General features: G+C 37.5%; 1 protein-coding gene across 1 annotated transcript in view; it reads left to right on the top strand.

Annotated features, from left to right (window-relative positions):
* The window catches only part of SPATA16 (spermatogenesis associated 16), a 226,556-nt gene that overhangs the window by 92,187 nt on the left and 120,836 nt on the right, over window positions 1-13,533 (top strand). Inside the window, exon 3 of the mRNA XM_027111622.1 lies at window positions 6,159-6,248. Coding sequence (XP_026967423.1) covers window positions 6,159-6,248 — 90 coding nt within the window. The remainder of the gene's footprint in view (window positions 1-6,158; window positions 6,249-13,533) is intronic.

The raw sequence follows: 13,533 nt of genomic DNA on the forward strand, positions 1-13,533 counted from the left end.
GCATCTTTTCCAACCACAACGCTATGAGATTAGAAATCAATTATAGGGGAAAAAAATGTAAAAAACAAATACACATGGAGGCTAAACAATACCTTACTAAATACCCAAGAGATCACTGAAGGAATCAAAGAGGATATCAAAAAATGCCAGAGACAAACGACAGTGAAAACACGATGATCCAAAACCCATGGGACGCAGCAAAAGCAATTCTAAGAGGAAAGTTTATAGCAACACAATCCTACCTCAAGAAACAAGAAAAATCTCAAATAAACAATCTAACGTTACACCTGAAGGAACTAAAGAAGAACAAACAAAACCCAAAGTTAGTAGAAGGAAAGAAATCATAAAGGTCAGAGCATAAATAAATGAAATAGAAACAAAGAAAACAGTAAAGATGAATACAACTAAAACCTGGTTCTTTGAGAAGATAAACAAAATTGATCAACCTTTTTAGCCAGACTCATAAAGAAAAAGAGGGAGAGGACTCAAACCAGTAAAATTAGAAATTAAAAAGGAGAAGTTACAATGGACACCACAGAAATACAAAGCATCCTAAGAAACTACTACAAGCAATTCTATGCCAATAAAATGGACAACCTGGAAGAAATGGACAAATTCAAAGAAAGGTATAACCTTCTAAGACTGAACCAGGAAGAAATGGAAAATATGATTAGACCAATCACAAGCAATGAAATTGAAACTGTGATTAAAAATCTCCCAACAAACAAAAGTCCTGGTCCAGATGGCTTCACAGGTGAATTCTATCAAACATTTAGAGAAATGCTAACACCCATCCTTCTCAAACTCTTCCAAAAAATTACAAAGGAAGGAACACTCCCAAACTCATTCTACAAGGCCACCATCACCCTGATAACAAAACCAGACAAACATACTATAAAAAATGAAAAGTACAGACCAATATCACTGATGAATATAGATGCAAAAATCCTCAACAAAATACTAGCAAACAGAATCCAACAATACATTAATAGGATCATACACCATGGTCAAGTGGGATTTATCCCAGGGATGCATGGATTCTTCAATACACACAAATCAATCAATGTACTACACCATATTAACAAACTGAAGGAGAAAAAACATATGATCATCTCAATAGATGCAGAAAAAGCTTTTGACAAAATTCAACACCCATTTATGATAAAAAACTCTCCAGAAAGTGAGCATAGAGGGAAACTACCTCAACAAAATAAAGGCCATATATGACAAACCCACAGCAAACATCATTCTCAATGGTGAAAAACTGAAAGCATTTCCTCTAAGATAAGGAACAAGACAAGGATGTCCACTCTTGCCACTATCATTCAACATTGTTTTGGAATTCCTAGCCATGGCCATCAGAGAAGAAAAAGAAATAAAAGGAATACAAATTGGAAAAGAAGTAAAACTGTCACTGTTTGCTGAGGACATGATACTATACATAGAAAATCCTAAAGATGCCATCAGAAAACTACTAGAGCTAATCAATGAATTTGGTAAAGTTGCAGGATACAAAATTAATGCACAGAAATCTCTTGCATTCCTGTACACTAACAATGAAAGATCAGAAATAGAAATTAAGGAAACAATCCCATTCACCATTGCAACAAAAAGAATAAAATACCTAGGAATAAACCTACCTAAGGAGGTAAAAGACCTGTACTCAGAACACTGTAAGACACTGATGAAAGAAATCAACGATGACACAAACAGATGGAGAGATATACCATGTTCTGGGATTAGAAGAATCAATATTGTGAAAATGATTATACTACCCAAAGCAATCTACAGATTCAATGCAATCCCTATCAAACTACCAATGTCATATTTTACAGAACTAGAACAAAAAATCTTAAAATTTGTATGGAGACACAAAAGACCCCGAACAGCCAAAGCAATGTTGAGGGAAAAAAACAGAGCTGGAGGAATCAGACTCCCTGGCTTCAGACTATACTACAAAGCTACAGTAATCAAGACAATATGGTACTGGCACAAAAACAGAAATATAGATCAATGGAACAGGATAGAAAGCCCAGAGGTAAATCCATACACCTATCGTCAACTAATCTATGACAAAGCAGGCAAGGATATAGGCTGGAGAAAAGACAGTCTCTTCAATAAGTGGTGCTGGGAAAACTGGACTGCTACATGTAAAAAAATGAAATTAGAACACTCCTTAACACCATACACAAAAATAAACTCAAAATGGATTTGAGACCTAATTGTAAGACCGGACACTATAAAACTCTTAGAGGAAAACATAGGAAGAACACTGTTTGACATAAATCACAGCAGGATTTTTTTGACCCACCTCTCAGAGTAATGAAATAAAACTAAACAAATGGAACCTAATGAAACTTAAAAGCTTTTGCACAGCAAAGGAAACCATAAACAAGACCAAAAGACAACCCTCAAAATGCGAGAAAATATTTGCAAATGAGACAACAGACAAAGGATTAATCTCCAAAATATACAAACAGCTCACGGAGCTCAATATCAAAAAAACAAACAATTCAATTAAAAAATGGGCAGAAGACCTAAATAGACATTTCACCAAAGAAGACATACAGATGGCCAAGAGGCACATGAAAAGCTGCTCAACATCACTAGTTATTAGAGAAATGCAAATCAAAACTACAATGTGGTATCACCTCACACCGGTCAGAATAGCCATCATCAAAAGATCTACAAACAATAAATGATGGAGAGGCTATGGAAAAAAGTGAACCCTCTTGCACTGTTGGTGGGAATGTAAATGGATACAGCCACTATGGAGCACAGTATGGAGGTTCCTTAAAAAACTAAAAATAGAATTACCATATGATCCAGCAATCCCACTACTGGGCATATATCCGGAGAAAACCGTAATTCAAAAAGAGTCATGTACCACCATGTCCATTTCAGCTCTATGAACAATAGCCAGGACATGGAAGCAACCTAAATGCCCATCGACAGATGAATGGAAAAAGAAGGTGTGGTACATATATACAGTGGAATATTACTCAGCCATATAAAGGAACAAAATTGGGTCATTTGTAGAGACGTGGATGGACCTAGAGACTGTCATACAGAGTGAAGTAAGTCAGAAAGAGAAAAACAAATATCGTATATTAACACAAATATGTGGAATCTAGGAAAATGGTACAGATGAACCAATTTGCAAGGCAGAAATTGAGACACAGATGTAGAGAACAAACGTATGGACACCAAGGGGGGAAAGTGGTTGGGGGGAGGGGGGGCGGTGGGATGAACTGGGAGATTGGGATTGACATATATACAGTAACATGTATCAAACAGATAACTAATAAGAACCTCCTGTATAAAAAATAAATAAAATTAATTTTTTTAAAAAAAGGGTATGGGGCTTCCCTGGTGGCACAGTGGTTAAGAGTCCGCCTGCCAATGCAGGGGACACGGGTTCGTGCCCCGGTCCGGGAAGATCCCACATGCCGCGGAGCGGCTGGGCCCGTGAGCCATGGCCGCTGAGCCTGTGCATCCGGAGCCTGTACTCCGCAACAGGAGAGGCCACAACAGTGAGAGGCCCGCGTACCGCAAAAAAAAAAAAAAAAAGGGTATGTCATTTTAGAAAGCATTGAATAAAACAATAAAAGGATAAAAACTAGGCTTTACAATCAGCACTAGCATTTTCATGCCAAATATCTAACTGGGCATATTATAAGCACACAGTGAACCAAAAGTAATAAACTGCCAAATATAATATCTCATCTCAAATTTCTAAACTTCCTTTTATAGGTAGACCTCCACCTGTCAGGGTAGACTGGGTCCTGGTCTTTTTGGTCCCTCTTCTGAAGCTGTGATTTATGTGGCTTAGTATAGGGTGGTGTTATGGTTTAAGAGAGCCTAGTCTAGTTTAGCAATAGTGATTTCTAAACTAATGTCCTCTAATGTATTTCTTCAGCACCAAAGAAAGGACTCATAATTACAAGCAATTTTTTAAAAATCTATTCTTTTTAGAAATTACACTGAAACAGTGTTTATCTCATCAACCCTCACTACCCACAAAAATCTCCTCCTCCACCAAGGCCACTCTGATCATTCCTCCTCTCCCTCCTCCCTCTATCGTATTAAACCCTTGTCTCACACTCCTCCTGCCCACCACACCCCATCCTTTTCTTCAGCCTAATCCATTTTTATCAAAAGAACACGTCCGGCAAAGCGAGATTCTTTGGAGAATAGCATAGCAAAACCAAAATACCACATCATGGGCAAAGAGATGTCAAAGACAAGAAATGGTCATTCAGTAAGGATTTTGTCTCATCACATTTGCAGACATTTGCTAAAAATGCATGAGTGAATGAAGATTACAAAGTAAAAGGAAAGAATTAGCTACAATGTGGAAGAAAAAGTTCTGGTCAGAGTCGGAAGACCCAGGCCCCTAGACAGAGCACTGTTCTTTTCACTCTGATCTAATTTTACAAGATTACTTTTACACAGATAAAATACACAAACATGCTTTATAAATGTCCTTTGTCCTGAATTAATATAAAGTATTAGTAGTAGATATTAATAGTTCAGTATGGATGTGGAATAAACTTATGTAATAGGCTTTAAGTTTCATATATTTTAATCAACAAAGCAAATGGTCTGTGTTCTTGGGAGATTAATGTATTCATTTGTACAAACTACTAAGCATAGAATGCAGTGAAACTTTACTAACTCCGGCCCCGCTAATTCAGAAATCATAGAGAAGGAGTAAGGTAAAATATGAAGTGCTGTAGCTAGAGATGGGAAACATAATAATAAACTTGAAGCAGCGTTGCAACTAACTACTTTATGATTTTAGAGAGGTCCCTTAGCCTCTCTGGATTCTGTTCACTTGTGTTTAAAGTGAGCTGAATTATTCAGTCAATCCATCTCATCGTCATATAATTCTATGATTCTATGTACGTCAGATAGATGCTTCTTTTTTTACTTTATTCTTTCTATAAGCAATGTTTCTGGGAATGGAATTATTCTTGTCTGGATTTTTTTTAGTCTGGAGTTCATGAATAGCCTTAAGGGGTCACATGAATTACCTAAATTTGGGCAACCATGTTTATGTGCATTTTTCTGGACAGAGATGTATAGCTTTCATCCAATTCTCAAAAAGCTCTGTGAACCTCCCCAGAAAAGATTAAGAACCACTTACTTCCATAATGAACTAATTCCAAGTGATTCTCAGCAACTTGTAAAAACAGGCTCACAAAAAGATTGCTTAATAATCCTGTGTTGGTTCTGTAACATTTGTATCTTACATCAATAACACAACACTCTATTATGATATAAGCTACACCTTAAAATTTAACAAATGGCTGTCTCCTCATTCGGGGATGAATCATGGTCTATATCTGTCTAGTTCACCTCATTATATCAAATGCCTTGAACAGTGCCGGGTTCTCAGTGAAGCAAGGAAGAGGAATGGCTGCCAGTTTATCTCTGGAGGAAGAGGGCAGCTATGGAGTGATCATCATCTCATCTGAGCTGGAACTGAGACTGCAGAACTCTGAGATAATGAAAAAATCAGCAAGCAAGGATAGATAATCTTATCCAAAAGTCAAGCCTTGTAATTTCAATAAAAGAAAATGGAAACCCAAAGTGAACAAGGGTCTTACCAAAAGGGGCAAGTTCAGGACCAGATTCCTTAGCCAATGGTACAGGGCTCCTTCCATTCCACTACATTGTCCAGCTGGGGGAAGACACAGAACCCCATGTGGAGTGCAAGCAAACATGTCATCCAAATTCCAGTTCCTTTCTTTTAACTGAAATTCAGCAGCTAACAATCTCCCCCTTCATTATAGGTAGACATACCATAAATATGTCTACCTGTGATCTTTGCCTGATTTATTAATATATAACAAACAAAATAACACCATGTCTTATATGTAATATAAGTGGATTCAAACTTGTTGCCATTGTTATATCTATAAAAGTTAGCCTGTGTTATAAATATAATTGCTTTTATCATGCAAACTTAATTTTTCAATAATGCTTGTTTATTTGCCTTAACTGACAATTACAGGAAGAAAAATGATCCATTTACTAGTATCTTTTAACATATATAGTATGTAAAATTGAATGAATGTTATTTCATTCCTATACACTTCTGGTAATTGACTTTTAAAAGCTTAATAACATTTGCATTTCTTTTATCTTTTCAGGAGCATTGTTTTAAACCCAGCCTATTTCCGAAATCATCTTCGTCAGGCAACAGTGTTTAGATGTCTGGAGAGATATTCAGAAGCTGCCCGGTATGTTTGTTACAACTTTTGTGAAGACTTATTTCGAGTTAAACTAATTTTATTCTCAGCTTCTGGTAATAGCATAACAGAACTTTCCAGTTCTCACATGGAATATGATTTTACCAGAATTATTGTCTTATAAACGTCAAACCAACAATTATTGACTATCTTTTTCTTTAATTAAAGCCACTCTGTGTTCATAGCTCTTAGTAAAATTCAAACTTTCCAGCCATGAGGTCACTGATAATGATGGGAAAACTTCCAGGGAAGATTAGAAATGAACTTGACCTCTTGCTCTCAAGTACATTCCTGATCCTGGTTGTAAGGACACAATTTTGTGGCTATCTCTTTCTTGAGTTCTGGAAATAAAATCCAACCCACATGAAAAGGATACCAGCTGCCCATTTCTAGAGAAGACGGCATCAGTTATAACACCAAAGGTTGTTAGAGGTGTCCTAAACTGTTGTCTCTTGGACCCACAATATGTTTCATAAAAACCTGGTGAAGAAGCTCCTGATATTCTCCTCCCCAGAACCTAGACTTACGGCAAAGAATTGCAAGATTTGTGCAACAGCCTCAATGCTACACTCAGAATTCCTTTGCACCTGTGACAACCAACGCTTTTTATTCCTGAGTCAAGATCATCATATCAGACTCCCCTTCTCTTTGATAAATTCTCTCAAAGAATTTTCTTCATCTCTCAATGTATAGGTACCTATTGTTTCTTACCCATCCACTTTACCACCCCAGGAATTTATCAAGAAAGTGTGAGCGATTTCTATACATATTCCAACCATAACTCCTAGGGAGAAAGCCACAGTAATAGGAATGGGGAGCCTAGGTTGCTGGTGGCTACTATCTCTAGAACATTTGCAAATAACATTTGCTTGGAAAATGAAGTTTAAGAAATTTAAATAGATAACAGAATGATTCCATAAAATTGATACCGTGAGTTTGACATGAATTCCATTTTATAAGTTGGTCTTAGGAATTGCTTGAACTCAATTAAACGATGGATACGGAAGGCAGAATTAATCTCAACTACTCTCACTTTGCAGTCAAACAACCAATATGCCACAATATCTATTTACCTGTATGTCAGTGTCCACTTTTAAAAATTAAAATAGGTCTCTATCAATCTCGTTTTTACATTCTATTTTTCCTTATACTCTTTTCCTGAATGTTTTATCTTACATTACCCACATACGACTTCTTCCTACTTTTTTTTTTTTTTTTTAGTCCTACTTTTCGTCTACTGAGTTGTCCCTGTGGCTTATTCTCTTCCCACATACACTATGCAAATGAGAGGGAATTTAAGCGATGATAGTAAGCTTCCTTCTGTCCCACGCTTTGTAAAGGTCACTAGCTACAAATGAAGCTAATAAGCTCAGCATAAACAGATACAGTTATCTGTAAAATAGTTTTCTTTAAGAGGTGGTTCACTAATGTGTCTTCTGACTCTAATCAAGAGATAACAGGAGAAAGCTAGATGCAACTTCAGAACTAGACTGTAACTAGTTAAAACTGCTAGTAGTGTGCTGGGTTGGCTTGTACAGACTCTAGAGAGCCCACTGTTCAATATTCAGGAATATCGGGAGAGCCAGTTGTTAACTGTAGGAGAAATTAGCATTGCTGGGAGAATTTACACTATGAACATTGGCAAATGCTACAAACCCAGGATTTTGGAGTCTGGGGGAGAGCCAGATACCAGTAGATCATTGACTATAACTTAATTGTATCAGCCTAACTGCTTGAGTTAAAGTGGTGATAAAAATTCTTTATGGTTCCTAAAACAAATGAATAAACAATGAGAACTTGAAAATTAGGAATTTGTCAGTACTTACCATGTAATATTGGCACTAAATATCCATTTACCTTGACATGTATATCCCTGAAGTGCAATGTGTATCTGTGTAATATCATTTGATGACTAACTTGACAATGATCCTTGAGAAAATTCCTGATAATTGTTGGCTATACTGGTGTGGACTTTCCAACAGAGAAGCAGATACAAGTGTTTTCCATCTTGGTTTCCTTGGCAATTATAATCCTTAATACAGAGTATTAGTCATCCTCTTTTCCCCTCAAGGGAAAGAATACTATGAACCATGAACACGAATATCTTAGTTTCTCTTAGCTATTTGATTTCTAGTGTAAAACACTAAACACAAATCAATGTATTAAGCGTTCATATTTATCAATCAACTGCTTGGATACTTAGATAGTTTGGTTCAGGTCTCTTATAAGCACATTATATTAAAACTAATTGAAAAAGCCCACATATCAAGGTTATTGCCTCTGAGAAGCCAATCAGTCGTGTTTCTGAGATTGAGAAGCACCCACCAAAGAATGCCATTACCATGTAACTTAGGAAGTCTTAAAACCATGATTCCCAGTGAAGTAGATCATCTTCCATCTGGTCCAAGACAGTGCATTTACAACCAGTCCCTGGAAGCTGGGTTATCTAAAATTTTCTCATCCTAACCAGCTCTACCCAGGAAGGAATTCGTAGAGAACAGTCCAGAAAACATTTCCAGGACAGCTTCACAAAATCCCAGATTCTCAGCCAGAGAGGTTATAGGAAATGGGATTGAATAGAGGGTATAAATCAATGGGCATGTTGACTGATTACGACAGGTATCATGACAATGGGCGGGTCCTTTTATTTTATTGGTCAATATCTTTTCAGAAACATCATACCAGAAGAAAGAGCCCGAATATATAAATGGTAGGAAGCTAAATAAAAATAAGGATATTTTATTTTGATATAGGCTCTGCAGGGATGCTGGTCACCCTTGAGAAGACACCTAGCACCAGTTAAATTGATGAAATCACATTTTCATACCATAAATCTCAATTGAGATTACTGTAACCCCCTGTGAGGCCTGTGAGGCCTTACCTGAAATAGGCCTTCCCTGAAATAGCCAGTAGCCTAGCTCTTTAACATTGCTCTGTTTCCGTGCCTATAAAAGTGTATGTGTTGAAATAAAATGTTCTTGCTCAAATCTGTCCCTCCTCCAACACACACACACACACACACACACACACACACACACACACACACACACACACACCTGGCCTACTTTCATAAGAAAGATGATAAACCAAGAAACAATATGCAGAGATGTAAAAAGGCATACAAACAAAAGCCAAGACTACCTTATGAAGGAACTAATAACTTGATAATACAAACAGCACCATGTCTTTCATCTCTGCATGCTCACTGACTAGCACAGGCCTTGGCACAAACCAAGTTTGGGGTTTACAAATTAAGCTAGCTAGCCTCTGAGTTTGTGATTACTAACCATTTAGCTGCATCAGTAAGGAGATATTACATGAATTTCTTGGTACAACCCTGGTTGAAAAATAAATGTAAGAGTGTGCACATAGTAGTAAAGTCATGTGATAGGGTCATGCCTCCTACAGTGAAGATTCACGAGGCACAGAACAGATGACCCTGCACCAAATCTTTATTTAAGACCACCCTGTGTAAGAGGAAGCAAACAGAAAGTAACACTAAGTGAGAAAACACAACAAAGCCTCTTCATCCATCACTAAGGAAGAATTAGCTCTGTGTTTCTACATACGTGAACTAGACCAGGAGACACTAGAGCAGGAATAACACATTCAAATGCTTACAAAGCCCACGCATATGGTATGTGAATTATAAGATAAAAGGGTGTCGTATGAACTACAGAAGACTGGAGCTCACTAACTACAGTGACTGTACAATTTCTCTCTCAGACTGAACACTGTTGAGAGTGAAAGTGGGTGCATTTAAGAATTATACTAGGAAAACAGGCATAAACCAGGACTATCATTAGCACACTGGCCATATGGTCACCCTACCACTGGCCCTTCTGAAGGGAGTAGCCTTATTCAAGTCCAGCTAATGCTACTGTATAGAAATATAGGTTCAGTGTTGTAGATTTTTCAAGAAATAGTATAATAATTCAGAGCTTTCCAAGAAATTTCTTGACTTTTAAATGTTGGCAATTACTTCAAGTTTTTCAAACACGGTGTCATCATAAGAAAGCTGAAGTAGTCCCATTCAGAAAAATGTAATCCTCTGAAGAATCAATTGGCCAGGTGACCAATTTGCAGAATTCACCAAATTTCAAGTTTACTAGAATCTTATTTTAAGAAATAATCTTACTGACAAATTAATATGAATACATTTTCTTATGTACATATTCCTCATGAATATATTCAGCAAATCTTGTTAATTTTTGAAAATTTTCAGTTTTTAAAAGCTATGGTTATAGAATGATTTATTCTCATAAATATGTTCTTCTTGTGTGTATGATTATTACTATACTGTTCTTGAATATTCTATGACTATTTTCTTCTTATTAACATAACCAAAATTTTAATTTGGAAGTTTAACAATTTATACTAATTTCTTTCTCATATTTTAAAAGCCATTTTTTTTGTTTTTAACATTTCATCATTTTTAAGATCCATTCCCCAATTTTTGGAGAGTGAGCAAATTTGCCTGTGTGATCAAATGTATTTTTAACTGTTTATAGAATTTACAACAACTTGTATTTAATGAGGAGATTTTTTTTTTTTTTTTTTTTTGCGGTACGCGGGCCTCTCACTGCTGCGGCCTCCCCCGCTGCGGAGCACAGGCTCCGGAAGCGCAGGCCCAGCGGCCATGGCTCACGGGCCCAGCCGCTCCGCGGCACATGGGATCCTCCCGGACCGGGGCACGAACCCATGTCCCCTGCCTCAGCAGGCGGACTCTCAACCACTGCGCCACCAGGGAAGCCCTAATGAGGAGATTTTAATAGCATTCTACTTTATCTCCTGAAACTAGAAAAAGCCAAGATAGGTAAAATGAACAGTGAGCAACACAGCACAATCTGGGCTGTGGATCCCACAGAGGGGAGACTGAAGAACAGAGAGAAACCATAGGCTGCAGAACCCTGGAGCCCTCCTGGCTCCTTCGAATCCATCAGTAGGATTAATACAAATTTTTTAAAGAGTTAAAATAAGCTGTCTTAGTAGATAAGCATATTTATAAATTTAACAAATTGGTCATTTGACAAACTCATCATCTGATGAATTGATCGCGAGCCCACAGAAGGCTGTGGGCCACATCATCAGATTTGAAGCCAGGAAGTCAAGTCCTCTCTCCAGCTCTAAAGGGATACCGGAGTTTAATTCCTCAACAGTAAAAGCTGAGCTTCCTCCTACCAGCATGAGGATTCCTTCCCGCATCAAAGTTTGTGCAAGGGCAGTTGGGGGAAGATTTTAGTCTAAAAACAGCAGTCCACTGTTAGAAAAAGATGTTACCTTACAGAGTTCAACAGCTTTAGTTTACTATCTACAACAAAACTGGTCTGCTCTATATTTTGAAATAATATTATTTAGTGCCGTGTAATGTATGTAATATTGTGAGAAATAGAGTAAATAATACAATATGTAGTATAAAATGTTTTTAATCTTTGCCCTGCTTAAAGTACTGCACTGAATGACACACTGGATTTCGGAGCTCTTGTATATTACATGTGCTTTTCAGGATTAAAAAAACAAATTGGTGGGCTTCCCTGGTGGCGCAGTGATTGACAGTCCGCCTGCCGATGCAGGGAACGCGGGTTCGTGTCCCGGTCCGGGAGGATCCCATATGCCGCGGAGCGGCTGGGCCCATGAGCCATGGCCGCTGAGCCTGCGGTCCGGAGCCTGTGCTCCGCAACGGGAGAGGCCACAACAGTGAGAGGCCCGCGTACCGCAAAAAAAACCCAAAACAAACAAACAAACAAAAAACAAATTGGTGAGATGCCACCAAGTTGCATCTGTCTGCTTGTTAATACACTAAGAATTTTCTCCCTCATAGCTATTTCTCAGCTTTGCCTCTCTCACTCTTGACCTCTGACAGTGCCTTTCAGTTCACTCCTATTTTATCATTTTGGCTACCTGCTATTCCCATCCTCCTTCTCTGCACTTGCCTTTTTTCTTGTTTCATGATGCTTACCTTTTCTGAAAAAAATAAAAGTCCCTTCTTTGTGAGTATCCCCTTGCTTCTGGTCATTAATAAGCCATTGTCCAAGCATCTCATTCATTAAGACTTTGACTTTCCTTGGTAATTGCCATTGTTTTAACTAATTAGTAGTTACATTTGTTTCTGCTTTATCTTATTTTTGATAAATTAGACAAATTAGAGTATCTGAATTTTCAAGAAATCTGCTCTATAGATGAATGTACAATGAAAATCTCAAACAATAAATTCCTTAAAACACAGATTTTTTTAGAAATGAATTGTCAGCTATGGCTAAGGTGTGACACATTAGAGTATCAATGTTTGAATGAGAATTAGTTTAAACACTTAAGGTCTGGGCTCTGCATGGGTATCAGGATGTTCTAGGGATGTTTCTTTGCCAGGTAGTATGTTACTGTCAAGCCAAATCAAAACATGGTATTTCAAGATGCATGAATTCATAGCTACCCTCACTGACAAGCCCAACAGTAGAGGTTAGTAGAGGTGGGAGTAGGTAAGCTTCCTGAGACCCAGCAGGGGATTTGGGGATTTGATTTTGTTGTTGTTTTCTTAGGTAAGTTGGTCCTACTGGAAATTAAAAACAATGCATATATAAATCACAATCTGTCAAAAGAAAAGGGTGACCCCAAAATAAACTGAAGTGTTTGTTCAGAAATCTGGTAACATAAAGCAGTGGTGTTGCTGTAGATAAGCAGTCACTCAGGGGTAAGTAGTACAGTAGCAACAAGGAAGAAACTGTGTCAGCTTTTTTGGTGTCATGGAACTCTATGATTTTAAATGAGATTATTAGGTATCTTGCAAGAGAGGAGAATATACTGACAGGCAGACTCAAGACAAGTGATTCTGAAGAGATGATAGTAGTGTTGGGAGCTTATTTTAACAGTTCTGATTCAATTGGAAGTGTAAAATCCATTCATTCACCATGCAAGAGGCTAAAAATATATCACAGGGTTTTTGGTTTAAGTAAGTTCTCATTTATGCCCACAAATAAATGAAGACTATAGGCTAATTTTTATTCTTAAATTGGCCATCTGCCTGAAGGGCTTTCTTTCTTTTTACTGGAGGCAGTTCACCACTGCGAGAACAGCTTTAGTGTGGTCTGACATTAGTCAGTCATATGTAACATACAGTTAGGCCATGATCATTCCACCACTAAATCGACTTTCCTTTTCCCTACACATGACAAAGCTGCATGAACCCTAAGCACTGTGAAAATGTCGCTTCCTTATGTATTTCTAAAGCTGACATTAATAAAGAGATATTTAGTCATTTCACATGACTTAGGTTAAATAT

Source organism: Aethalodelphis obliquidens, unplaced genomic scaffold, assembly GCF_003676395.1.
Source record: "Aethalodelphis obliquidens isolate GAN/ISIS:26980383/991018 unplaced genomic scaffold, ASM367639v1 scaffold1, whole genome shotgun sequence".
Classification (NCBI taxonomy): Eukaryota; Metazoa; Chordata; class Mammalia; order Artiodactyla; family Delphinidae; genus Aethalodelphis; species Aethalodelphis obliquidens.